Here is a 26,814-nt window from a genome sequence, read left to right as displayed (position 1 = left end):
CTGCTGAATCACTGATCATCTGAACTAACATGCAGCACAAAGTTTAACTAAATAAAAGATGTCGTCCAGCTTCAGATCACACAGATAATTACAACCAAACAACTGGACTCACACAGAGAACGTTCAGACTGTCTGACCTTCAGCTGACAGCAAACGAGATCACATCCTCACCAAAACTCACTCTGTTGTTCTTTGACTTCATGAAGATGACTTCTTCTCTCTCTTTTATTTAGCTGTTAACATTAACATCTGCAGTTGTTGTAGTGGAAATTCTCCTTTGTGAGGTTGAGAGTTGCTAATTCCCAGAAGAACTGTAGACTCAGCGTGATGAATCAGATCTCTTTAATACATGCAGCATGGAGAGAAGACCCGAAGTGTTCTCTCCAGTCTTCCATGTTTCTGACTTAAATACAGTGGTTGCATACTTTACGACAGTCATGAATCACTTCTTCCCAAAACAACGACCCCCTGGTGTTTGTTTTGATCATGTCTTTCCCAGGGCAGTGACCCTTTGCTGTTTTATTGAAATGTAAATGTCATCATATCTACCTTCCTGTAACACCTCAGGAAAAGAGAATTGCCCCTCATATGACTTTCTGACACTTCTCCCCTCCTCCTCTCACATCCTGATATGGTCTTTACAGTACATCGATTACTGAATGGAAAACTATTTAGTTTCTCAAATTGTGGACATGTTTTCTCCCCTTCATCTGTTTAAACAGTTCATTAAAGTGCAGTGATCTCCTGCTGAAGAGGTCACCAGTTTAAAAAGACCTCTCTCCTCTCAGTTGACTTGGTCGCTGGCAGCAGGTCGGTCACTGTGGTTCTTTGTTAAAGTGGACGGTCCTGTCCAGATTCTGTTGATACCAAACAGTTATTCTTCCCTGAAGACTCCTGAGTCTGTCTTTAGTTTAATGAATGCCAATAAAATGTATTTACTTCTACATGAGAGCAGGAAGCTGTCTGGCCGAACACAAAAAGATGAGATGAAAGTTACACTCATGAGTGATACACAGCTTTTATATTTACATAACATTAAATAATGTGACTTTTCATGAGTCTGGTCATTGTCTTAACCCTCTAGGCGCCAGAGTTTATTTAGGAAAATATTCCGTTTGGATTTTAAGGTTTCAAAAGGCTGTAGCTTGGAAGTGGTGAGAGATAAATCCATAGTGTAAATGAGAAAAATATTCATAATGACCTAAAGTTTGTGATGGGAGTAAATTGACTCATCTAATTTGCATATTGTGACGTCACCAGGTGGCAGCCATATTGGATTACATAACTTTCAGTAAAAGTGATTTTTGAACATATTTACACAGGAAAAAAAAAAAAATTTATATTGTCATCTCATCCTCAGAGTAAATGAACAGGAGTGTGATAGGAGAACATTTCCTAATCTAATTTGTATATCACCAGGTAAAATTCTATTTTTATAGTTTTTGTTGTTGTTTTTTTGTTTTTTTGGTCTTTTTTAGATCTTTTTTTTTGGGGGGGGGGGGACTTGAACTCATATACTACATCTATCAAGATGGCATTGTTTGGGGTTTTTCAGTGTGTGGTATCTCTCGTTGCAAGGCACGGCACACAGACCTACTCCACACTGACTGCACCTGAACTGTGTCTGGCGTCGCCCCTTAGGACGGGTGCGATCTGAGCGAACTACACAATCCCGATGATCATCAGTATTGCGGAGCCAGTGACGTTCAGTGAGCCGCTGTGGCATTTCTCCCCCTTCCACTGAAGGCCTTCCTCCCTTCTTGCCTTCCTTCTTGGAGTAACCCTCAAGTAAAGCAGTCACAATGTCCTGGATGAAGGCCTTCAGTGGTTTGTGTGGGCCAGGACTACACCGACTGTAGATGATGTGGGATGATTGACCACACTGATGCTAAGAACCACGTTGATAATGTGGTTGTACCATTTCCTGGATCGGTGTGGAAAGAGATATGTTTTCATACGCTGATCAGCTGTATCAACTCCCCCCATAAAGGAGTTGTAACTGTCAACGCACTCTGGTTTCTTGATGTCGCAAAAACCAGTCGCATTTGCCTTTGAACGAATGCGTTTCTGAACGCATATGTTCCCGTGAACTGATGTCAGCATGGTGAGACGCTTTGTGTCATGCCATGCACAAGCCAGCAATTTGCCATGCCGCATAAACACAGGCTCATCTCCCCTTTTCGAAAGCAACTGAGCTGGTTTCAGGCCCCGTGGCATCCCTCACCTGTTGCAGTTCACTGTCCCACACAGTCCCGTTCCGTTAGCTGCTAACTCGTTAGCTAAGGCTGGCGATGTGTAGTAGCTATCCATATACACCTCATGCCCTTTTCCAATGTATGGAGCCATCAGCTGACAGGCAATACAATGGGTCACACCGAGATGATCATCCTCATCTGCTGTGTGTCCTGTGTACATGGACCACTGTAAAACACAGCCTGAGCTAGCTTCACTCAATACAAATGCCTTGTAGCCATATTTATCTGTTTTTTTTTGGATTGTACAGTTTCAAGGTTGACCTCCCCTTGAATGCGATGGTCATTTCATCCAGGGAAAGTTCCTTGAGTGGACCATACATGGCTGAAAAACGGGGGATGACCATATCAAGTACTGGATGCACTTTGAATAATTTGTCATAGCCTGGCTGACCCCTCTCAACTTGCTCATCATTATTTGCAAAGTGGAGGAAAGAAAGGATCATCTCAAATCTGTTCCTTGTCATCACTTTGCCAAAGCTAGGTGTGTAACTTGGCCAAAATCCTGCCCAGTAGTCCTCAATTTCAGGTTTTTCAACAAGCCCCATGCACAAATGAAGTGAGATGAAGGCTTTCATCTCAGGGATGGTGACATCATACCAGCCATGAAATCTGGAGTTTGGCTGAAGTTGGTGTGTGTCAAGGTACTGGTGAGCATATCTGTTGGTTTCATTTGTGATGAGGTTCCAGAAATCCTCATCCAAAAACAGACACACGAAATCACATGCACTAGCATCTGTGAGATCCTTGTCTCCACGATACCCCACAGGCTCATCAAAGTCCCTGATCCATTTTTGGAACACCTCCTCACTTCTCAAATACTCCCAGCCATCATCATCATTTACAGCTCTATTTTGATGACCCCCTCTGCCGCCCCCACGTCCCCTCCTTGCCCGATTTCTCGCACGACCGCGGCGGAGAATACTCTCGCCGTGATCAGTATGTGTTGCTTGTGTGACAGTGTGTGCAGCTGCAGCATCATCAGAGTCACTCATCTCTGACGAGCGATCGTCATCAGAGGGCAAATCGTCCCCTTCTGAATCGCGATCAGCAAAGATCTGTGCAAGCACCTCATCTGCACTGTAAAGTCCTCTGGGCATTTTGTTTTTTTTTTGTTTTGTTTTTTATTTGTTTTTTTTAAAGGTACAAAGCCGGGGAGCGCACCCATTCTGTTCACAAAAAAAGGAAAACAAAAATAAAGAGGGCAGATTCACACAAACCATGAGTATAGTCATATAAAATCAGCTCTGATTGGTTTTACATACTCAGACCATTTGGTCCAGATCTTATAAAATTAAAAAAAGAAATCTTCTCCATAACATAAATCTCATAAACAGTTTCAATCCATTCATCGATAGTGGGAGGTTCCACTTTTAACCATTTCCTAGTGACACATTTCTTGCTGGCTGCCAGCAGTATGGTCAGTAGTTTCTTGTCTTTTAAGTTCCACGTTTCAAACATTATATTTCCCAAAAACATAGTTTCACATTTTAATGGAATGTTCACATTAAATATATTTGTAACATGTTTGTGGATCTCTTCCCAGTAGGATTTTATTACTTGGCAGTCCCAAAAAATATGGAAGTGGTTGGCTCCATTAGACCCACAGAGTCTCCAACAAGCGTCCCCAATGCCCTGATGACGTTTCTGAATGGGTGTGATAAAAAATCTTGTTATACTTTTCCAACAGAACTCCCGCCAAGTGTTTGACCCGGTTGAGATCCATTGTACTTTACATATTTTCTCCCAGTTCTCCTGAGTAATAACTATTCCCATTTCAGTTTCCCATTTCCTCTTGATGTATTCTGTATTCTCTGGTTTGGCCAATTGTATGGCATTATATAATTTGGAGATCATTTTGTTGCAAGATCTGGACTTAATTAATGATAAGAATACCTCAATAAATCCTGATTCATCTTTACTTGACGCCTCTTTAATATTTTTGTTATAATAATGTCTCACTTGTAGATACCTATAAAAATCATCTTTCCCTAGACCATAATCCTTCTGTAGGGCCTCAAAACTCTGAAATGCCCCCTTGTGGATAAATGAATAATAGGTAGTTAGACCTTTTGTGATCCATGTCTTAAATCTACCGTCGGTTTTATTTGGCGTAAAGTCCGAATCATAGGCACACCACCTCATAATCTTAGATGTATCTGTTAATCTGCAAATTTTGACTATTTCCTGCCAGGACTTCAGGAAATTGCTTGTTATGGAATCCTCTGGGATCTCCTGTTCCTCTTGTAGTTTACTGTCACTTAATAAAGCTATTATTGGAATTCCCTTTACCATCGTTCCTTCAATTTCCTTCCATGCTGCAGTGTATGTAGGTGAGCATAGGCAGACTAAAGGCCTCAATTGAGCTGCATGGTAGTAATCGTGTAAGCAAGGAAGCCCCATTCCCCCTTTTTCTTTTCTTAATTGCAATGTTTTAAATTTGATTCTGGCCCTTTTCCCTTGCCACAGATACCTCGCTATTAATCTGTCCCACTCCAAGAACTGCTTAGATGGAATTTTGACTGGTAAACATTGAAAAAGGTACAACATTCGTGGAAGAATATTCATCCTGATTGAATCAATCCGGGAACTTAAACTTAAAAAGGGGATAACATTCCATCTTTGTATGTCAGTTTTTATCTTTGAGTTTAGTGGGCCATAATTTATGTTATACAGTTTCGTGAAGTCCCTAGGTAATGAGACACCCAAGTATTTAATGGACTCCGCATCCCAATTCCAATTGTACGTGACCTTAATTGAAGGTGGAGGGTCATAATTAAATGTTAATGCTTGGGTTTTATTAATATTAATTTTATAACCAGAAACTAAACCAAATTCTTCTAACAATTTCATCAGTTTTGGGAGTGTCTGAGTAGGTTGTGTTATACTTATCAATAAATCATCGGCGAATAGGGCCAGTTTTTGTTCCCCAGATGGCATCGTTATCCCCTTTATATCATTCCTCTGCCTAATGAGTTGACTCATAGGTTCTATAAACAAGGCGAAGAGGAGCGGCGACGCACAACATCCCTGCCTCGTTCCTCTTTCTAAAGTAAATGAATCGGTTAAGTTTCCATTGATTTTGATTCTAGCTGTTGGTTTGTTATATAGTGCTGCAAACGTGTTAATTATAGTTGTATGGAAACCAAATTTCGAAAGTACTTTATATAAAAAAGACCACCTCACTGAGTCAAATGCTTTCTCAGCGTCCAAACTCAATATCAATGTCTCCAGTTTTTGATCTGTGACTTGTCTCACAACGTGCAGTGTTTTCCTGATGTTATCTTGGGTCTGTCTTTGTCTGACAAAGCCAGTCTGGTCCTTGTGTATTAATATTGGTAATAATAATTCAATTCGTTTGGATAATATGGAGGTGAATAATTTATAGTCATTATTCAGAAGACTTACAGGACGGTAATTTCCACACTCCAACTTATCCTTCCCCTCCTTAGGTACGATTGAAATCATTGCCTCCCTCCATGAGGGGGGGATATTTTTGTTCTCCAAAATCCAGTTAAATGTTTTTAATAATGTTGGAATTAGTTGGTCTTGCATTGTTTTGTACCATTCAGTGGAAAAACCATCTATCCCTGGACACTTGCCCCCCCTCATTCTCCTAATTGCTGTTTGAATTTCTTCCTTTGTTATTTTGGATATTAATTTTTTTTTTGTTCATCAGTGATCTTTGGAAGATTCACCTGGGCCAGAAAGGCATCAATCTGATTGTCGTTGCTTATCTGTGGTTGTGTATATAATATTCTATAGTATTTTTGAAAGCATTGTTGTATTTTCTCCGGGGTTGTTTCTATTACATTTGTGTCGGAGTTTCTTATTTTATATATATTTCTATCTGCTTGTTGTTTTCTTAACCTATACGATAGAAGTTTCAGTGATTTCCCACCTGTCTCATAGTACTGTTGCTTTGTAAAAAGGAGCTTTTTCTGAATTTCCTGAGTATTTATTTCATCTTATTCTTTTTTTAACTCTTTAATCTTACATTTGTCGTCATCTTTGTGAGACTTTGCGTGTTCTTTCTGTAGTCTCTTCAGATCCTCTTATAATTTTTTGAGTTTTTGCTCCCTAATTTTCTTCTCGTATGAGGAGATGGCTATTATTTTGCCCCTCAACACTGCTTTTAATGCATCCCAGAGAATGGGTGGGGTCACAACTTCATTATCATTGTTTTCCAAATACAATTTAATTTCGTTTTTCAATTTATCTTTAATAATTGGGTTATTCAGAATGTTAGAGTTCAGTCTCCAGAGAGTGGATTTCCTGTTATTATTCAGATGGATTGACATATAGATGGGGCCGTGATCTGAAATAGTACTAGGTCCTATTTCACAGTTACCCACCCTAAAAAGATCTCCTTTAAGCATAAAAAAGTAGTCGATGCGTGAGTAAACATTGTGAGCGCGCGAGTAATGTGAGTAATCACGGCTAGTCGGGTTTTTCTCTCTCCATACGTCCACAATCCCCACTTCACGCATCCAAGTATTTAATCTTCTGCTAATGTTTTTTGCGTCAGATTTCCCGTTTGATGAGTCAATTCTGGGATTTAATCGGATGTTAAAATCTCCGCCACATATTAAAATCCCTTGACTTTTTGTTGTCATTAAATCAACCACATGTTTATAGAAGGACCAGTCACTGCCCGGCGGTACATACACGTTAAGGAGACTTATCACAGTACCTTCTATTTTCCCTGTGACCATAACAAATCTACCATCTTTATCCCTATGTTCTGATATATGTTCATAATTTACCGCACTGGAATCAAAATCGCCACTCCTCTCCGTCTCCCCGATCCATGTGAGGAAAAGTAAACATGTTTAAATCCTGATTTATTCAATTTAGCATGTTCGGAGTCACTGAGGTGTGTCTCCTGTAAGAGAGCTATTTGAATCTTATCTTTCTTTAATTTTGATAAAATTTTCCACCTCTTAACTGGATTGAGTCCTCCATTTATATTAAATGACGTTATTTTTAAAGACCTGTTTTGCATCTATGTGATTTCCCCCTCCATCCCACTCAAAAACCCGGTGCGCTTCCCCCTCCCCGCGAGAACCAGCAGGGAATAAACAACTAACACACTAAACAACATCAAACTGAACACATTTTGTCCATATGACTCCCTATGTAGGGGTCTGATAGTCCGACCCTGTTGAGCCTCTCGAGGTGGCTCGAAGGAAACAGTCTCCCTCCTCAATCCGGAGGAAGAGGTCCTTACCTGCAACAGCCGCATGTCGGAAAAGAAAGAGAGAAAGAAAAAAAACTCCAAAGTGGAAAAATTGGCCCCGAGCGAACCAACATGTATCTTCACCACTAGTTATAGTCAGTAAATTATAAGAAATTTAACAATTTACTCCGCCATCCTCTGGCGTGAGTTAAGTCCGTCCAGTCCCGGAGGGGGTCGGTGATGGTCTCCTGAAGGCTCGGAGCTTCTCCTTGTAGCTTTGATCCCGTTCGGCTGGGCCCCTCTTTGCTCGTCTGTCCACTCTCGTCCAGGTGAGCCGCTGCACCTGCTCCATGAGCGTCTCCGGAGGTGCGGTGGTTGTCACAGCGTAGCCTCTTCTCAGCAGGTCCTCTGATGCCTCCTCCACCGTCTCGTAGGTTCTGGTTCCGTCCTCGTGTCTCACGCGCAGCCTGGCAGGGAAGAGGGTCTGGAATTGAACTCTTTTTTCCTTCAGTATTCTGCGGATTATTCTCTCCTTTTCTTGAGTATCAGCGGTGGATAGTCGTGATCCAGGTTTATGCGGTTTTCTTGCCAGGTGAACCCCTTTTTCTGCCATGCCTTGCGGAGTAATGTCTCTTTTGTTTTAAAACTTAAACACTTGATTACGATGGAGCGTGGCGGTGCGTCCCCCGGCGGCTGCGGTCCCAGCGACCGATGAGCCCTTTCAATCTGCAGGTTCGCGGAGTAAATTTTCCACAAATGAGACCATCGTATTTGATTCCTTCTCTGACCCCTCCGGCACCCCATAGATCCTCATGTTCTCATGCCTGGAGCGGCTTTCCAGATCCAGCAACTTGTCCTTTAGCTTGGTGTGCAGCTTTAGCATGGCCGTGATGACGTCTTCTGTGTTTTGAATCCTCTCTTCTGCTTTCTCAATTCGTCCCTCAGCCTCGTCCAGTCTTGTATTCACCTTTATGATTTCCTCTCTTATTGTCTCTAATTGTCCTTTATTTTCTTGGCGAAATCCTCTTAGTTCTTGCAGAATCATTTCCAAGTCTGCCATTTCTCCGCACTACACCGTGTTGTTTGCTAACGTTAGCTCAAACCTGTTAGCTGCTAATTGTTGCTGCGCTCCGTCTTTCTCTCCCACTTGTCTTCAGACGACGTTTACTGCTCAAAGTGTTGGTATCGCTTCCTAACCCCTTTCTCTACGTTATTTGCGAAATGATTTGTTTGGTTTATATGGGGTTATTTCTTTAATTGTTCTGGTTCAATCGGGAGCTCCCTCGCTATGCGGCCATCTTGACGGTGTTCCGACCGGAAGTCGGGCATTTTGTTTTTATTGCAAAAATCGTTATCTGTCTCGCTATCTGTCCAACACGCTTCTGCCACCGCACTGCTCTCTCCTCTCCCACTCTCCCGCTCAGGCGCTCCCGCTCTGACAGCTGGTGTCGGGTTTCAAACTTTTTTTTCTCGGATATTTTGCATAGAAACACCCATAAATGACGTCAGGATTGAAGCTGAATCTAGTGGCCATCTAGTGGTAGCAAGTAGTAACAGCACAAGGCAGTAGATTTAAAGATATGGGCTGTTTTATTCAGCAATGTTGCCTGTCGCAATAATGCGACTTTGGCGCCTAGAGGGTTAAAATTTAAGGACTTTCACAAATAACATAATGAATCTCCAGCTAACAACTAAATGTACGTTGAGCTGAGCTGTTTTTCAACTTCTGTTTCCACGATCAAGAATCAACTTTAAACCTCTTGATGAGTTTTTATTCTGGTTAATCAACACTGAACGATATTTGTCAAACAGAGTGTGTGTTACAGTGTCATTAAATGACCAACAGCAGATGGTGGTGTGATGTCAGTCAGGAGGTCAGTCTCAGTGTGGACAGGGACTCTCAGCACATCAGTTAGTCTTCACTGTTATCAGCAGTGCTGCTGGTTCAGACTGTGAACCAACAGTCCTCAGCTTGTCAGTGTGACAGAGAAACAGTGTGTGAGCTCTTGTTGTCTGTTCATACCTGAGATTGTCCAGTCGCCAGTCTGGATCCTCGAGTCCAGCCGACAGCAGCTTCACTCCTGAGTCTCCTGGATGATTGTAGCTCAGGTCCAGCTCTCTCAGATGGGAGGGGTTGGATCTCAGAGCAGAGGCCAGAGAAGTACAGCCTTCCTCTGTGATCAGACAGCCTGACAGCCTGGACACACACACACACACACACACACACACACACACACACACACACACACACACACACACACACACACACAGGACAATGTATACTTATGAATGTGTAGAGACAGACATTCTGTGACTTAAATCTGTGAACTGTGATTTAGTTTTTCTGTACACGCAACATCTACTTCCTGTCTGTTGGTCCTGGGAGAAGGATCCTCCTCTTCCTGAGGTTTTTTTCCCGGTTAAAAGGTTTTTTTCAATATGGGAAGTTTGCTTTACAGTCGAGGGTCAAAAGACAGAGGAAGTCGCTCACGGTACGGATTGTAAAGCCCACTGAAGCAATGTGAAAATGATTTGGGGCTTTATAAATAAAATTGACAGCAGACTTGATGTGACATCAGAAAAATACAGCCAGCTGCACTGGAAAAGCTCTGTAACCACATCACACTGTAATCCGACAAAGTGCTGAAGTGAAGAAAAGATGCTGATGAGAGCAGCGGGACTGAATCCAACGGTAAAGTTGTGGAAAGTGAAAAAACAAAAAACAAACACCAGAACAGGGCTGTGAGATGCAACAATTCATAGAGCTGAGGGGCAACACAAAGTAATTTGATGAAACTCTGTCTGTCATTGACAATTGGTTAAAAAAGAAAACACTGATTAGAGCTGACATGGTGATTGATGAATATAACTTTACTGTACATTAACATAAATGATTTAATCTCTGAAGGGCATTGTATACCTTTTAAGAATAATACACAATGTCCAAAACTCCTACAATGTTTGATATACAGTATCTTAAGGACATTTTAACCAGATGCCAAGCAACATTTGAGTGGTCATTTCACAGAAACTGAATCCTGACCTGAGAGTCTCCAGTTTACAGTGTGGACTCTTCAGTCCAACAGACAGCGGCTTCACTCCTGAATCCTGCAGGTCGTTGTTACTCAGGTCCAGATGTCTCAGGCTAGAGGACTGGGAGCTGAGAACTGAGGACAGAGCTTCACAGCTTCTCTCTGACAGATTACAGCCACTCGGCCTGAAGAAGAAATGTAGAGGACATGTGAAGACTTTTCTCTCTGTTTGATTTAACTTCCAATTGTATTTTGATACACTCAGTTTCAGAGCAGTGTCTTCAAAGAAAACTGGTAAAATGACAGGAGACAAATGACAACACAAAGGAACAGTTATGGTTCACTCTGTACATGTCTTTTTTAATCCTGACCTGAGAGTCTCCAGTTTACAGTGTGGACTCTTCAGTCCAACAGACAACAGGTTCACTCCTGAATCCTGCAGGTCGTTGTTACTCAGGTCCAGATGTCTCAGACTAGAGGACTGGGAGCTGAGAGCTGAGGACAGAGCTTCACAGCTTCTCTCTGACAGATTACAGCCACTCAGCCTGAAAAAGAAATGTAGAGGACATGTGAAGACGTTTCTGTCTGTTTGATTTAACTTCCAATTGTATTTTGATACACACAGTTTCAGAGCAGTGTCTTCAAAGAAAACTGGTAAAATGACAGGAGACAAATGACAACACAAAGGAACAGTTATGGTTCACTCTGTACATGTCTTTTATAATCCTGACCTGAGAGTCTCCAGTTTACAGTGTGGACTCTTCAGTCCAACAGACAACAGGTTCACTCCTGAATCCTGCAGGTCGCTGTTATTCAGGTCCAGATGTCTCAGGCTAGAGGACTGGGAGCTGAGAACTGAGGACAGAGCTTCACAGCTTCTCTCTGACAGATTACAGCCACTCAGCCTGAAAAAGAAATGTAGAGGACATGTGAAGACTTTTCTGTCTGTTTGATTTAACTTCCAATTGTATTTTGATACACACAGTTTCAGAGCAGTGTCTTCAAAGAAAACTGGTAAAATGACAGGAGACAAATGACAACACAAAGGAACAGTTATGGTTCACTCTGTACATGTCTTTTATAATCCTGACCTGAGAGTCTCCAGTTTACAGTGTGGACTCTTCAGTCCAACAGACAGCAGCTTCACTCCTGAATCCTGCAGGTCGTTGTTATTCAGGTCCAGATGTCTCAGACTAGAGGACTGGGAGCTGAGAACTGAGGACAGAGCTTCACAGCTTCTCTTTGACAGATTACAGCCACTCAGCCTGAAAAAGAGTTAGTGATACTGTTTCTGTCATCCACAATACAAAATACATCACATTTCTGTAGAAACTGTTATTGTGTTGATGAGTCAAACAATCTAGACAATCTTAGACAATTAGTGTTTTCATACTAGCATCTCACATTCGTGAAAAGTTTAGGAGGGTCAACCGTTCTACTTCTTTCAATTTCAGTCAACTCGCTGTCCATGTCATTCAACAGGTTAAATTACTTGTCTATGGACATTCATCTTTTAGTTTGCCAAGATATTCAAAGTGTGTACTGGAGAAAATGAGACATATTACGTATGTATCTGCAACTGAAGCGCTGACAGCAAATTCTCTGGTGTAACATGCTGAAATCAGCAGTAACAACACACAACACTCTCTCTACTGTCTCCAGAAGTTAAAGCTGCCACAATGTCAAAGATAGGAAACTAAGCCAAGGGTGCTCCGATCAGGATTTTCAGGGCAGATCATTGATGGCTAGAAGCAGTATCGACCGATACCGATCACTGACCAAAAGGTTTCTTTACCTTATTGTCATCTATAGTTGTTAGTTAATAGTGGCATAATAAAACCACCATTAAAATGCTGAGGAAATAAATAATTATATTTATCTTACATCGATTTAAAGACAGAAAAAGGTTTAAAACAAAGTAAGAAGCTATCTAAACACTGTTAAAAGAGAATTAAGAAAAAGTAACATAGGACACAGAATTTAGTAACAGAGAGAGATTTTGGGAAGAAGTCTGTCTCATTCTCACTTGTCTCAGTCTTTGAGGTCTTTGTTCTGAAGCTACGGCTCCACCACCTGGTCACTGCTTGTACCAGGTTACTTTCTTCTCTGTCAGCAGATTGATAAAATGTACACTGATGTAAATTGTCTGTAACTCCAAACTCAAGGTACTTTTACCTCCAAACAGTACTTGTCTAAAATATTTCAGTACATTCATTTTGTGTAAACGTGTTGTGTTGGCACATTAAACTGCTGTTCAGTGTTTACCACTTAATGTTCCTCTGAACTCTCAGTACTGCTGTGTGTGTTTAGCTCCACTGGAAGCTTTTAGCTCCGTCAACTGTTACCTCTGTCAGCTCTCATGCTGTAGGGCTCGAAACAAACAGTGTTGCGTTGTCCCAATCTCAAATGAAATATTGAACAGACTATTTTGTCGATACTGCATTCAATTTTGATTGTGAAATTAATTAGGCTCATTTCGACCGATTATCGTTTTTAAAATTGTGAAACCCACAAATATTGCTAGTTTTGACTCTGTTGTGTTTAGGATGAATGTGTGCTTCAATATCTTGTATTCATATTAATATATGTTTGTTTACTTCAGCTACAACAAAGCAAAATCCACTTATGTGCAAGCTAGCCCAGTTGTTATAGCCTTGCCTCGGCAATGTGCATCAGTGAATTTGTTTGGCTATTCGTTCAAATATCAAAAATCCTTCTCCAGAATGACTCATCCACCTTTAAAATGACTTCTTTTTCTTTTCATGGCTGCATTAATGTGCAGAGGTCCAATGAATCTAATGAAACAATGCAGGTTTGTCAATTGATCAACTACTTGAAATCTAAGACATTCATTAGTTGACCCTGCACATGTGATATACAGCAGTTAGTATCTGCAGTTATCTGTTCACTTACAGAGCTTTGTTGGAGGCTTTGACCACTGGCAGCAGCCTCAGAAGAGCCTCCTCTGAAGCACAGTATTTCTTTAGGTCAAACACGTCCAGATCTTCTTCTGATGACAGTAAGATGAAGACCAGAGCTGACCACTGAGCAGGAGACAGTTTATCTGGGGAGAGACTTCCTGATCTTAGGTACTGTTGGATCTCCTCCACTAGAGAACCATCATTCAGTTCATTCAGACAGTGGAACAGATTGATGCTTCTCTCTGGAGACAGATTCTCACTGATTTTCTCCTTGATGTACTTCACTGTTTTCTGATTGGTCTGTGAGCTTCTTCCTTTTTTCAGGAGGCCTTCAGGGAGAGTCTGACTGGTCTGCAGTGAAAGACCCAGGAGGAAGCGGAGGAACAAGTTCAGGTGTCCATTTGGACTCTGCAAGGCCTCGTCAATAGCAAACCTGTGGACATTTGTCACAGACTTTTTGCTGAAAAACATTCTCACATGTTCGCCGTTAGTTTGAGCTAGCTCTGACATCACATTCTTGTTATTGTTAATGAGTGACATCTCTACATACAAAGCTGCCAAAAACTCCTGAACACTGAGATGGATGAAGCTAAACATCTTGACTTCATCATTCTTCCTCCCACGTTCCTCTTTAAAGATCTCTGTGAACACTCCTGAGAACACTGAGGCTCCTCTGACATCAATGCCACTCTCTTTCAGATCTGTTTCATAGAAGATGAGTTTGCCCTTTTCCAGCTGCTGGAAAGCCAGTTTTGCTAATGACTTAATGTACTGAATGCACATGTTTTGGTCAAACTTCTCATTTGTCTGGTGAATCTGAAACCTCAGGAACTCTACATACATCTCAGTCAGGGTCTTGGGCAGCTCTCTTCTGGTTCTGGTCTTCAACACATCCTCCAGAACTGTAGCAGTGATCCAGCAGAAGACTGGGATGTGGCACATGATGTGGAGGCTTCGTGATGTCTTGATGTGGGAGATGATTCTGCTGGCCTGCTCCTCATCTCTGAATCTCTTCCTGAAGTACTCCTCCTTCTGTGGGTCAGTGAACCCTCTGACTTCTGTCACCACGTCAACAAAATCAGAATGAATCTGATTGGCTGCTGCAGGTCGTGTGGTTATCCAGAGGCGAGCAGAGGGAAGCAGATTTCTCTTGATGAGGTTTGACATCAGCACATCCACTGAGGTGGACTCTGTAACATCAAAGTCTGTTTCTTTGTTTTTATTGGTCGAACAGTTCAGTTGAAGGCGGCTCTCATCCAGTCCATCCAAAACAAACAGAAGTTTGAATTTACTTCTGTCATACTTTTTGTTTCCTGATGACTGCAGAGTTGTAAAGATGTGATTCAGAGCCTCTTCCTTGATGCCTCTGGTCTCTGTGATACATTCATGAATGAGCGTTGCCAAACTTAACTTTTCATCCTTCTTTAAGTTCAGCTGGCGGAAGGTAAAGGGGAATATGAGATGCACATCTTGATTGTTTTCTTTGTTAGTCCAGTCCAACACAAACTTCTGGACAAGAAATGTTTTGCCAATTCCTGCGATTCCATTGGTCAGAACTGTTCTTATGGATCTTTCTTTTCCAGAGGGGGGTTTGAACATGTCACTGGGTTGAATTGATTCCTCTGTTGTTGGCTTCACCTCCATCTGAATGACCTCATGCTGTTTGTTGAGGTTTACGTCACCCCCAGCTGTGACGTACAGCTCTGTGTAGATATCAACCAGAGGTTGCTCATCCTTCCTCTGTGCCCACCCCTCTTGTGCACAATTAAACATATCCTCGAGGTTTGACTGAAGCACGTCTTGGTAATATGAGATGGGTTGTGGCTCTGGTACTGGAACGATCTCATCTGAGTGACAAATGGAAACAAAAAACAACTGAAATGCAGGATTTTGAAATTACAGTGGGAGCAAGATGTCTATGAAAACTATTCTAGCAGTATATTTGTAATTGTGTTACAGTAAGCTATCTTAACAATAGTATTTGATCACATCATTCTCTCATGTACCCCAACAACATATAAATCCATCCGACAGGGAGCTGGTCAGTACAACCACAGCCCTGGACTGGTTACCACTGAGCAGCTGTTGGTGTTGCTGCCAGCTTCTGGTTGAAATGTCACAAAGAAGTCCTGTAACATCAGTTTTAATATTCTCCTTCTGTCTATATAGATATGTAGACTCACGCTCTCTTGCAGGCCCAGAAGTGTTCATTCTTAATTTCTTTTACTCTTTCTTGTTTTGGGGAATCACTTGATGATGTTTAAATACCAATATCATTCAAACCACTTCCACTAAAGACTGGTAGTACTGGTTTTTATTATAACTGAGCCTGGTGGCTCCATACAGGCCATTATTGATCTGGTTTCTTTGGTTTCCACTCAACAAAAAAAGGATGCAGGCCTTATCTGAACCACAGATGAGCTCAGCTAGCTTTCCACTGTCACTCCACTCAGTCCTCACAGTTATCAACCACTTTGACTTCATGGTCGGGTAAACCCCACCTCTCAGTTGAAAACCGTGCACTGAGCTGACAGTCAGTTTCAGTTCATTCAGTCTGGCAAACAGACACAGGCACAAGCTAACAAAACTGCTTCAGAAATAATGGTTATTATTCAGTGTCCATCATGGCCTCCATGAAAAGAGTTGCACTCTGATCTCTTCTTCCTCTACACTCGACTCCATCTCTGCTGTCTGACCTCCGGCCTGCTCATACTACGTAAGACCCGCCCTCTGAAGAATAGCAGCCAATCAGAAATTACAAATGACCACCTGCAACTATGACACCATACTTCTATAAGAATATTAGGAGTTGGCCACAAATTCTCCTCTATGGTGCCAATAAACCACTGGAGAAGAGGAGCTTTCAAACGATAGAAAACCACGTGAAAACATGATGAAGATATAATCTTTGTGTTTGATGTATTAATGTGAGGAAGGTTACAGTCTCCTCATCACTACACACAGATCTGATGTTTTTCATCTCTTCCCTTGAGGCTTGAGTTTCAGTCACAGTCTGAATGTAAGTTATCATATACTGAATTCACTGAGTCGTCACATTTTCTTGTTGTCGATTCACCAACTTTTCCTACTCTGACATTTTTGTGATGTTTTGCACCTTTATAATACGACACAGACTGAAATGTAAATTTCAATCACTATTTTGAGCTGATGAGCTTCCTGGCTGCTGTAGTTGCAGTAGAGACTGAGTTTGATGCAGATCTGATGGTTAACTGCCTCCTGCAGCTCAATCCACTGTCACAACAGTCCCACTATAGTTTATAAATCCTCCTGACAGCTCACAACCACATACAAAATAATCTAAAAACTGATGTTACAGTCTACGGTACCCAAGGAAAAAATATTCAAGACCTTTGTAGATGGATTTTAAGACTTTTAAATAGCTTCTAGGGTCTTTATGAAGAAACTGAATTAAATGCTTTATATGCAATGTCTTTCAGAGCTGCAGATACTCTGATACTGCTTCAAATAAAGCTCATCAAGTACTTCTGTCTCTGCTTTCACTCAGTTATAATGCAGTCAGTCTTACTAACTTTTAACTTTTCCAAACTAAAAACTAAACTTTGTCTTTCAGGGCTTCCATACATACCAGAGAATACAGCAGCTTTACCTTCACTCTGAGAGGAAGAAGGTCCTCTGTTCTCTGAAGTCTCTCCAACATCAGCGACACTCACTGACACTGAGAGAGAGGTGAAGACAGAGATTATGGCTGGTTGCACCAACAAGGATTCATTTAATCTAAGATCAGATCTAATTTGAGTTTAGTAAAACTAGGTTCAAAATGAGTTGATCCAGATTTTAAATTAGGCAGAGCTCTGTTGCACCATTAAAATGAATCTCTGCTCAGTTAAACAATGTTTATTTATGTGAACCATCAAACCTCCATCCTCTCCAATAACAATTATTGATGCTTCAACCTTTTCTCCTAATTATGAAATCAGCCTCTTTGTTTTTCTTTGCTGAAAACAATGAGCTTCTGTACTGAGAGGCCTGTTCCTTTACAAGTATTGTGTCGTCGACTCTCTTCTTCTGAAAATGATATTAAAATAAAGAAATGTGACTGACCTTCTGGTCCTGAGCTGTTGGCTGACAGACTCTGCACCAGGTCATTCCTCTTTATCTTCTCTAAAATCTTCTTGGTCACCTTCAGAGCTCCATCAAGTGTGAAGGTGTTCACCATCAGATCCACTGTGTCCTGTATTTCTGCACTCTCCAGCTTGGACTGTTTGATGGGTCGGTAGCCTTCCAGGATGTCAGGCTGCTTCAGATACCATTTGAAATCCTTGAATTCTTTGAATTTTAGATCCTCCAGAGTGTTGAAAATGTCCTCTGGAGTCATCGTGGCTTCCTGCTAAAGACAGGCAGTGTTATCACCTGAAGGAAAACCAGCCAGGCTTCCAGCAGCTGGGAAACATCAGTGAAGACCGGTCTTAACTCTTGAGAAGCTGCTGCATTTATTATCTGACACACTGCGACCTGCACTGACAAAAGACACAAACTGCTAACCTGTTTATTCTCTGCTCTGCTCACAGTCATCGTCTCTTTTCTGACTCTCTCTCTTTTCTGACCACACTCTGCCTACGCACAGCGAGCACATGTTGATGATTACAACACAGAAACGAGCTTTGTTTGAGAAAAGACTGCTGATAAAAAATATTCTACATCAGAGATCAGACGACGAGACGACCCTGGTTGTACGGACTGACCAATCAGAGGTCTGCAGTGTTTTAACTCCACCTGTGCCACCAATGCCTCCGATACTGCTGAAAATGCTGGCATCGGTATCGGTGAGTACTGGAGTCCAGGCACCGATCTGTTACCACGTAATTGATTAGAAATAGGTATCTATTTACCGGTTAACTCCATTAGCTCCGAGTTTCCACCGGACGTGTCCGCTGCATTACGGCTTCGGTACAATTTTGCTCCGTCATCCTTGGGCAATCCCCACCCCGCCAGGCCTTACCACAATGATAATCATATCACAGTCATGCAGGTGTAGTATGATATTTTTTTTTTAATAACACACTGGTATCGGTAATCGGTACTCGTATCGGCCGATACCCACAGCATAAGTATCGGAATCGGTATCGGGAGGGAAAAAAATGGTGTCAGAACATCTCTAACTGTTACCATCGAGAAGCACATCCGGGTCTATCCAAATCAAAAGCCCTGGATAACTGGAGAAGTCAGGACCCTGCTGAAGGAGAGAAACAAGGCCTTCAGGTGTGGTGATGGGGCACAGTACAGTGCTGCCAGAGCCAGCCTGAGGAGAGGCATCAGAGAAGCCAAGACAGCATATCAGAGGAGGATAGAGGAACATCTCAGCAGCAACAACACAAGGCAGGTGTGGCAGGGGGTGCAGCATATCACTGCTAACTCCAGCAATCCAGCTGCATTTTGATTCCACCACAGCACAGCTCCGCTGAACAGCTGGAGTTAGGAAACCGAGGAATTCCCACGATAATTACATAATCACGCACGACCAGAGTTATATGTATGTGTTATAAACACAACAACACGAAGTGTTCCCGACTGAAGGCTTAGAAGAAGAGCACGTATTTGCCTCTTATTTGAGGTTTTTGTGCTTGTATCAACATGGAGTGTTTTATTTTGAAAACTAACCGGATGTCATGTTGTTGTTTCGTGTCTGACTTCCTGTCTGCTCTGTGCTGAATTCGGCTGAATTGCTACGTTGTGCTGCGGCATCTGCCAGAACAGAAGTCCTGCCTATCTGCTCCGCTTCTTCGCCACTCTTAAAACAGTTGCTCTGGAAAATAACCTGGTCCTTAACACCACCAAGACGAAGGAGCTGATCGTGGACTCCCAGAAGAAGTAAACGGAAAGTATCCAACCACTGTGCATCAGCAGGGACTATGTGGAGAGGGTCTCTGACTTCAGGTTCCTGGGCATCCAGATTGAGGAGGACCTGTCGTGGAGTGCGAACACCTCAGTGACCATCAAGAAGGCACAGCAGAGACTTTACTTTCTGAGACTCCTCAGAAAGAACCACCTGTCACAAAAACTGCTTGTGTCTTTCTACCGCTGCTCAATAGCGAGTGTGTTGACATACTGCATGTGTGTGTGGTATGTCAGCTGCACAGCAGCAGAGAGGAAAGCACTCCAGAAGGTCATCAACACTGCCAAGAAGATCACTGTCTGCTCTCCACCCTCCCTAAATGAACTGTACAGTGCAAGGTGCCTTAAAAAAGCTCAAAACATCATCAGGGACCCATCACACCCTGGACATAAACTCTTTTGAACTGCTGCCCTCTGGCAGAAGATACAGGACAATAAAATGCCGGACAAACAGGTTCAAAAACAGTTTTTACCTGAGAGCAATAGTGTTGCTGAATGCAATCAAGGCATAAAAGAATGTGTGTCTGACTGTGCAATAATCTGATGACTGTGCAATAATGAGTATGACATGGTGTATGTGAGGTGTGTGCTTGGTATTTATGTTTTTTTATTTATTTTATCCTAGTATCAATGTTTTTATGTTTTTATTTATATTTTGCACTAATAAGGAGTTGCATCTCAATTTCGTTGTACAATGTACAATGACAATAAAGATCCATCTTTCTATCTATCTATCTATCTATCTATCTATCTATCTATCTATCTATCTATCTATCTATCTATCTATCTATCTATCTATCACAGCCAGCCTCCCTGCATCACATGACCCACACCAGTTTGTTTATCGAAAGACAGAAGAATTAGAAAGACACCTACGCCAGAATCCTGTACATTGGTTTCAAATAAAATATTGTTGACTAAATAAATCTTCATACTCTGACCAGGTTATTCTATAAATCAACAAACTGGAGTCTGAAGCGCATTTTTGGTTTGGCTGCAGTTTCATGTCTCAGAACAGTTCAATACTAAATACTTGATGGTTATTATCTACTGACAGATGCATCAATGCTGCACAGTGTCCCAGACTAATCAACACTTTACATTCAATATGTGATCAATAGTCAACGTGCTTCCATGTTGCATTGATGCAGAGTTGGAACTAAACCTCGACTGTTCTGAGAACTTGATGAACGTTGTCTTGTTTTAAAATGATGTGCGAGTTATGTGCAGCTGTTGTCCGTCGGCGATAATCAAACGTAGGCCTCATAAATACTATTCAGTGTTTCACTCTCACTGTCGTCAGCACAAAGTCACAAAACAGCCGTGGAAGCAGCTCACAGCGACACACAGGCAGACTAGAGAGATGCACTGCAGGCCAGCACACCAGTTTAACGTCAGGCTGGTGTTGTCACCACACTGACACTTTGGACTTTGATGCAATACCTTGAAAAATACTGACGATCGATACGTGTTCGATACCACGGAGAAATACTGACACAACTTTGAGGACATAAACTTTAGATAGTTAGCAACATATTCATATCTGTCAAATTAAAATGATATCGGCCCGAGCTCTGTCGGCCCACTGGGAAAATGGGCGGTGTGCCAGAGGATCAGTCCGGCCCTGCCTTCATCACACTGTCATCATTCAAATCAAACATTCATCTGAACTCAAACATGATCTACAATAGAACTTTTACACTCATCAGCTTCTCTCTTCCTGCTCACACAGACGTCTCTGACCTTCAGAGGAGGAAGTTCACTCATTAAACTTGTGTTTGAACTGATGACTGCATTAAAGGACACCTTCAAACTATCTGACACAGTCTTTCAAACCTCAAATAAATGATGATGTCACACAGGAACATTTCCACCAACAGAAAAGCAGAGTTTCACTCACTCGACTTATTTCCACGAGTGTCCGTCAGTCCAGCAGCTCACTTGTGTCCTGATCAGGTGTGTGTAGAAAAAGAGGATTAGATTGATCTCAGTGTGACCAGCGCCTTCAATACAAACTCCTCCCAGCAGTATTCAAACACTATAAACCAGTGTGAAGCTGCTGCACAGGACAAAGTTCAGCTTTTATTCTTTTATTAGCAGCTGATCAAATGATACCTTTAACCACCGACGTCTCGAGGAGTGGGAGCAGGAGGAGGAGGAGGGGGCAGGAGGAGGAGGAGGAAGAGGAGGAGGAAGAGGAGGAGGAGGAGGAGGAGCAGGAGGAAGAAGGTGATCAGCTGGTTATATTCTGTATTATCATGTACGACTCATCATTTGTATTATTAAACACAAGTTCCTCTAAACTGAACTCGACCAAATGTTCTCGTCACTTTCCACCGCTGGAAACTTTGAGAGACAAACTGTTCTGTGTATAAAAATATTATTATCGTTAATAACTTCACATTCAAAGCCATCAGCTGACCTTCAGACCTGTTTGTCCAACAGAGACCTCAATAAAAACAATAAACAGGCTTCATAAAATCATTTCAGTGTCAAAGTCCCAACAACATGTCCAGTATCAGAGTCCAACCCGTCCCCTGAGGCAGAGACATGATTTCTACTTCCTGCTCTGATTCGAACAGCCTGCAGAATAAAACGCTCTTAATAAAGCAACATGTTCACGACTTCAGTGTTAACAGACACTGATGTGTTGAACTGACTGACAGTGAGATCAGCCTGCAGTCACCTCACCACACTGTATTATTGTGACCAGGTAGTGATGCAGGTGCTGGATCAAAACCAAACTCCAGAACACAATTACTGAACTACTGTTTTCACTCATGGAGGCAGGAGGAGGCACATTTTAGTAAAACTGTGAACACAATATCTCATCATTCAGGAGGAGGAGAAGGAGGAGGAGGAAGAGCAGGAGGAGGAGGAAGAGTGTGACCCACAGATGAAGTCGTTAATTGTGGATTTCAAAAAGGACTCTGAACTGATATCAGTTTCCCAGAACACCCAAATCTTCATATCAAGGTGCAAATTCAGCTTTGAGCTACTATTGGTCCGAGTGACAGAACCTCCACTGACCAGACAGTCAAAACTCCAGCACCTTCCTTTGTTCTGGCTCTTCTCCACCTCTTTCCCCACGGGGCTGACTGCCCCCAATATTCTTATCTGAGATTCTTCTCGGCCCAACAGCTGTCGAGAGCTGCCAGCTGCATTTCCAGCAGGCCCAAAGAACTTCTCCTCACAGCAGTGACGCAAGGTCAAATTTAACCCAAAATGTCTGTTAATGATGCATGAAGCACTACATATGGTGCTCCGTGTGAGGCAGCGCTCACAGTGCTAAGATTTGAGATTCACATCGTGAACCCTTCAGCCAAAAGTCTTTACATTTAACCCGACTGGTCTACTTCAGGAGTAGATGATGATTTGCACTTACAAACAGTTGCATTGTGGTGAGAATTGATTTATCAATGAAATTTATAACCCATTTGATTAACCAAAATCTTTTAGGTTATTAACTGCCGCTGCTGATTCAAGTTGAAAGTGCTCTGTAGTTCAGCATTTAAATATCCCGTATTCAACTCATTCTAGTCAAGCTGTCAGAAACTGATGACAATTTAAGTGTTCATTGTGTTAATCACAGCGTGCCACCGGCCCTGTGAGACATAGAAGTTTATATCAGGCTGTTTCTGCCTTTCATTTCAGTCAGAAGTAGAGCCAGAGAAAGAGCCACAGCGTGCTACCAGCCCTGTGAAACAGAAGTTTTGTACTAAGTTGTTACTACAACGTGTTTCAGCCCGAGTCAACTTTAAAAGACAATCCTCTGACTGGTACTGCCCTGCATGCAGTTATCACATGTTGAAAGTTTGGTGGGCAAAATAACACTTGTAAAACTGTGATTATCTTTACTGGCCCCAATCTGTGGCCTCCAGAGCCACTAGATTGTGTCGTAGCCACCCCTCCTCCACAGGAAGCTGCCCCCTACAGTGTTGGGGAAGCTACTTTGCAAGCGTAGAAATATAATAAATAAAATGTATATTATATAGGTCTTTTTTTAAATAAAAAAAATATTTCTTGTTATTGGCCAAAATTGTAGTTTGTAAATTGAATAGTTAAACTACAAAAAATGACCCAAAAAGTAGTTGAAAGTTTAACTACCAGCAAGTTACAGCAAATTGTAGTTAAGCTATGTAGTTCAACTACATGTAGTTTAAGTTTGTTTGGTTAGGCTAGTGTCTTACCAAAACAACACCATAGCCAACCACACTGATTGTTGTCTAGACAACTTGTTTAACAATGGAGAGCCTCTGTGTAAAGCGATTTCTCTTTTCCTTGGCACAGAGTGTAAATCTTGGCTGCCCTGAAGTTACTAGCAGGTTAAATCTCAGTGAGTGCAATGAAGAGACAGGCTGTGTCTCAGTTCAGGGGCTGCATCCTTCGAAGGACGCATTTGAAGGCCAACTACTTCACAATGCTGCGTGAAGGCCGTCCCAATTCGAAGGCTCCTTGCAGCCTTCTTTTCCCTCTTTTTGGAGGATGCACCGCTACTATCCTTCTCGGCCTCCCATATCCCAAGATCCTTTGCCAAAACAGAAGAAAGAAAGAAGGAAAGTGGCGACATCAAGTGGTGTAGATCGTCACTTTCGCAGGCCTGGGCAGCAGAAATCGTGACGTAAGGGTAAGAGGCAGGAACATCTGGTGACGCAACCAGGAAATGCTCCGAAGGCGAGACCGTACCATTTAACAACGGTGGACGCGGCTTTTGAAGGTACCTCCAAAGGACTCGCCTTCATGGGCCGGAAAGGCCGTGCCCTTCGAAGGATGCAGCCCCTGAACACAGCCACAGAGTCCCTACTTAAGGACAGGTGTGATGCGCAGACCACATCCCAAGACCAGTTGTTAAGATGTTTGCTTCTGATCTTCTACAGGCAAACCAGCCTTGCTGTTCAGAGCAAAACAACCCGAGAGCAGGAGTTAGAGCTCCTAAGAGAGCATGATTCTAGTCTTCTCCATGACGTTCAGAGGGCTAATAGGAAAGCCATTCGCTATTTAGATGACCTGCACTCAGCAGAGTTAGATCTTTGCTCACACAAAGAGGAGTTGTTAAGGCTTAGGTCAGAACGTTTTCCCCACCACAGTCGTTCAGACAATGTGATTCTGGTTACACTGATTCACACTCCTCCCTTGATGGAAGGTAAACTCCCTCTCCACTGAGAAGAGGTGAACAATTCCCAACTGACCCTAAATCCTTGGGAATGAAGTCAGTTCCTGCACCTCCACTGAGAGACAGAGATAACAGGAACATGACTTCCCATCTTCCAGAAACAGAAAGTGAGGTCACAGGTAGTTTATCCCCCAGAAGATATTCTTCCCACTGTTCCCAGTCTCTGATACCTGACACCTCCATCAGTGCTCCTCCCTCTGAAAGGGGGACCAGATCACTCCAGGAGTGCCCTGCCTCCTCTCTGCACCTCCATGAGAGTGATAACAGCTGTCCTGCCTCTCAGCGAGACAGAACTGCAGCATGTGATGTCAAAGTCCATAGAAACGCTATCTTAGAGTGCCGCCGCCTTGAAGAGCTTGAGTTTATAGCTCGGGACATTGAACATTTTGAGACGGACAACTGTTATCACCATGTTGATGATTACCTTAGTTTACTTGACCATAGTCTAATTGACTTGCCCCACACAACCCAGAGGGAGAAAGTTAAACTTGTGTGGGAGACCAGCTCTAAAGCTGCACACAAGTTCATTCAATCACAACCTCCCAGTGTCAGAAATGACCACAGAGAGCTTTGTCAGGCATTGAAACAAGAATTATCTTCTGCTGCTGATGAGGCCACAGCAATGGCTGCAGACGTCCAAGTACAAATTCTCGTCCTGAGCATCCCAGAGATTATTACATGCGTGAGAGACATGCGTACTTTCAGGGCAAGAATGCACCAGGCTTAGAAGAGAACCCAACCTTCAAGTCTTTGTTTGTGAATAACCTTCACCCATGTGTACGCACTCACCTTGTAATATGGATACTTCAAAGAAAACATCTCACTGAATGAAATAAGGAAGACGACACAGGCGGTTTGGGAAACTGCCGTCACTTCCAAATCCATTGGTGAGACAGCTGCGCCTGCCTGCTCAAACACAGCAGCGTCTCAGAAATCACAGTGGAAGTCTGATTTTGTCTGTAGATACATCTGTGAAAATCGCACACGCTGCAGATGTTCAACACTTCACTTTATTACTATAACCAAGTTACAATAAAACCTCAGCTTCCTCGTTTCTCACGTCTGTTCACAGCGAGCAGCCAATCCTGGTTGGTCGACAGGAAGACGTCACTGCGAGAATAATAAAAAAACAACCAAGTGTCTGTTGATGTTGTGTTTTATTGTGTTGAAAATGTAGAAAACAGAGAGAGATCTCAGTGTAAACAGGAAAACGTGTCGAGGTTTAAATTTTACTCAGAATCAAAACAGACAGACACATTTCATTTGTGTCTCATGGAGTAAATGAATCATTACAGTGCTTTTATTTTGAAAGAACGTCAGAGATTATTTCAGACAAGATTTTTGTCCAAATGTCTACATGCAAATGAGCAGAGAAAGATCCTCATTGGCTGATAAACAAACTAAATAAACAAACTCTTTGTTTTCATGACTGAATAAACTGAATAAACAAACTGACCTTAAAGGACAACACAATTTATACTGTTTTACTGTGTTTATATGTGGCGGACCCTGCCACCTTTCTGGCTTCAAACAGTGTTTCCTCTGAGAACAGCTTGTTTATTCACTGATGGAGACAGTTTTAATACATCCATCAGTTGTGACTGCAGGAAGCTGATATTCACGTATTTATGGTTCAAAGTGACGTCACCAGTTTTAATGTGACACTTTAGCTGTGAAACATCATCTGAAGCTTTAATGTTTCACCTCCATCAGTCAGAGATGATCTCTGTCTGTATCTGTGTGGATCTGCTGCCTCCTGCTGGTCACTCTGCAGTCTGACACTCTGCTGCTCAGAGGCACAGGTGAGGTCAGCAGGCTGAACCAGCTGGTGAGCAGGACCCGCTGCCTGGTCGGACTGGAATCGGACAGTCTGGAGACGGTGGCTGAGAGGAGGATGAAGGACAAATAAAAAGCCAGCTTGGATAACCCCTCTCAGCCTCTCCACAACGAGCTGCTGCAGATGTGCAGCTCATTCAATCATCACATCGTCCCGACCAGCTGCAAAACTGAACGCTTCAGGAGCTCCTTTGTACCCACCTCCATCAGACAGCAGTGGAAGCTACAGTCTGTCATCTCACTGACCACACACCCGAAAACTCTATTTCATTTTTATGTATATTTATCTTTAACTTTCCTTTTTCAATTGTTATTTGCACTTAAACTACTTGTGACTTTGTCTTTGTGCTGCTGCAACACTTGGATTTCTCCTCTGGGGATCAATAAAGGATCATCTCATCTTATCTCGATGTCACATGACTTCTGAAAATACAAAGACCAAAAACAAAAGCTAAACAAAGTTCAAATCAAGGAATGATGTGAGCAAACAGGAACGATAATCCAGGAAACTCCAGTGGACCAGGAGGCAGAGAAGTGTCGTAGTCCA

General features: G+C 42.4%; 1 protein-coding gene across 1 annotated transcript in view; it reads right to left on the bottom strand.

Moving 5' to 3' along the window:
• The window catches only part of LOC140995899 (NACHT, LRR and PYD domains-containing protein 3-like), a 19,644-nt gene extending 1,903 nt beyond the window's left edge, over positions 1-17,741 (bottom strand). The window contains exons 1-8 of the mRNA XM_073466059.1: positions 17,468-17,741; positions 17,002-17,075; positions 13,377-15,226; positions 11,555-11,728; positions 11,195-11,368; positions 10,835-11,008; positions 10,475-10,648; positions 9,455-9,628 (exon numbers count right to left, since the gene is read on the bottom strand). Coding sequence (XP_073322160.1) covers positions 9,455-9,628; positions 10,475-10,648; positions 10,835-11,008; positions 11,195-11,368; positions 11,555-11,728; positions 13,377-15,226; positions 17,002-17,075; positions 17,468-17,741 — 3,068 coding nt within the window. The remainder of the gene's footprint in view (positions 1-9,454; positions 9,629-10,474; positions 10,649-10,834; positions 11,009-11,194; positions 11,369-11,554; positions 11,729-13,376; positions 15,227-17,001; positions 17,076-17,467) is intronic.
• Positions 17,742-26,814: the final 9,073 nt, after the last annotated feature.

This window comes from Pagrus major, chromosome 1, assembly GCF_040436345.1.
Source record: "Pagrus major chromosome 1, Pma_NU_1.0".
Classification (NCBI taxonomy): domain Eukaryota; kingdom Metazoa; phylum Chordata; class Actinopteri; order Spariformes; family Sparidae; genus Pagrus; species Pagrus major.
This window is presented reverse-complemented; position numbering and strand designations above follow the sequence as displayed.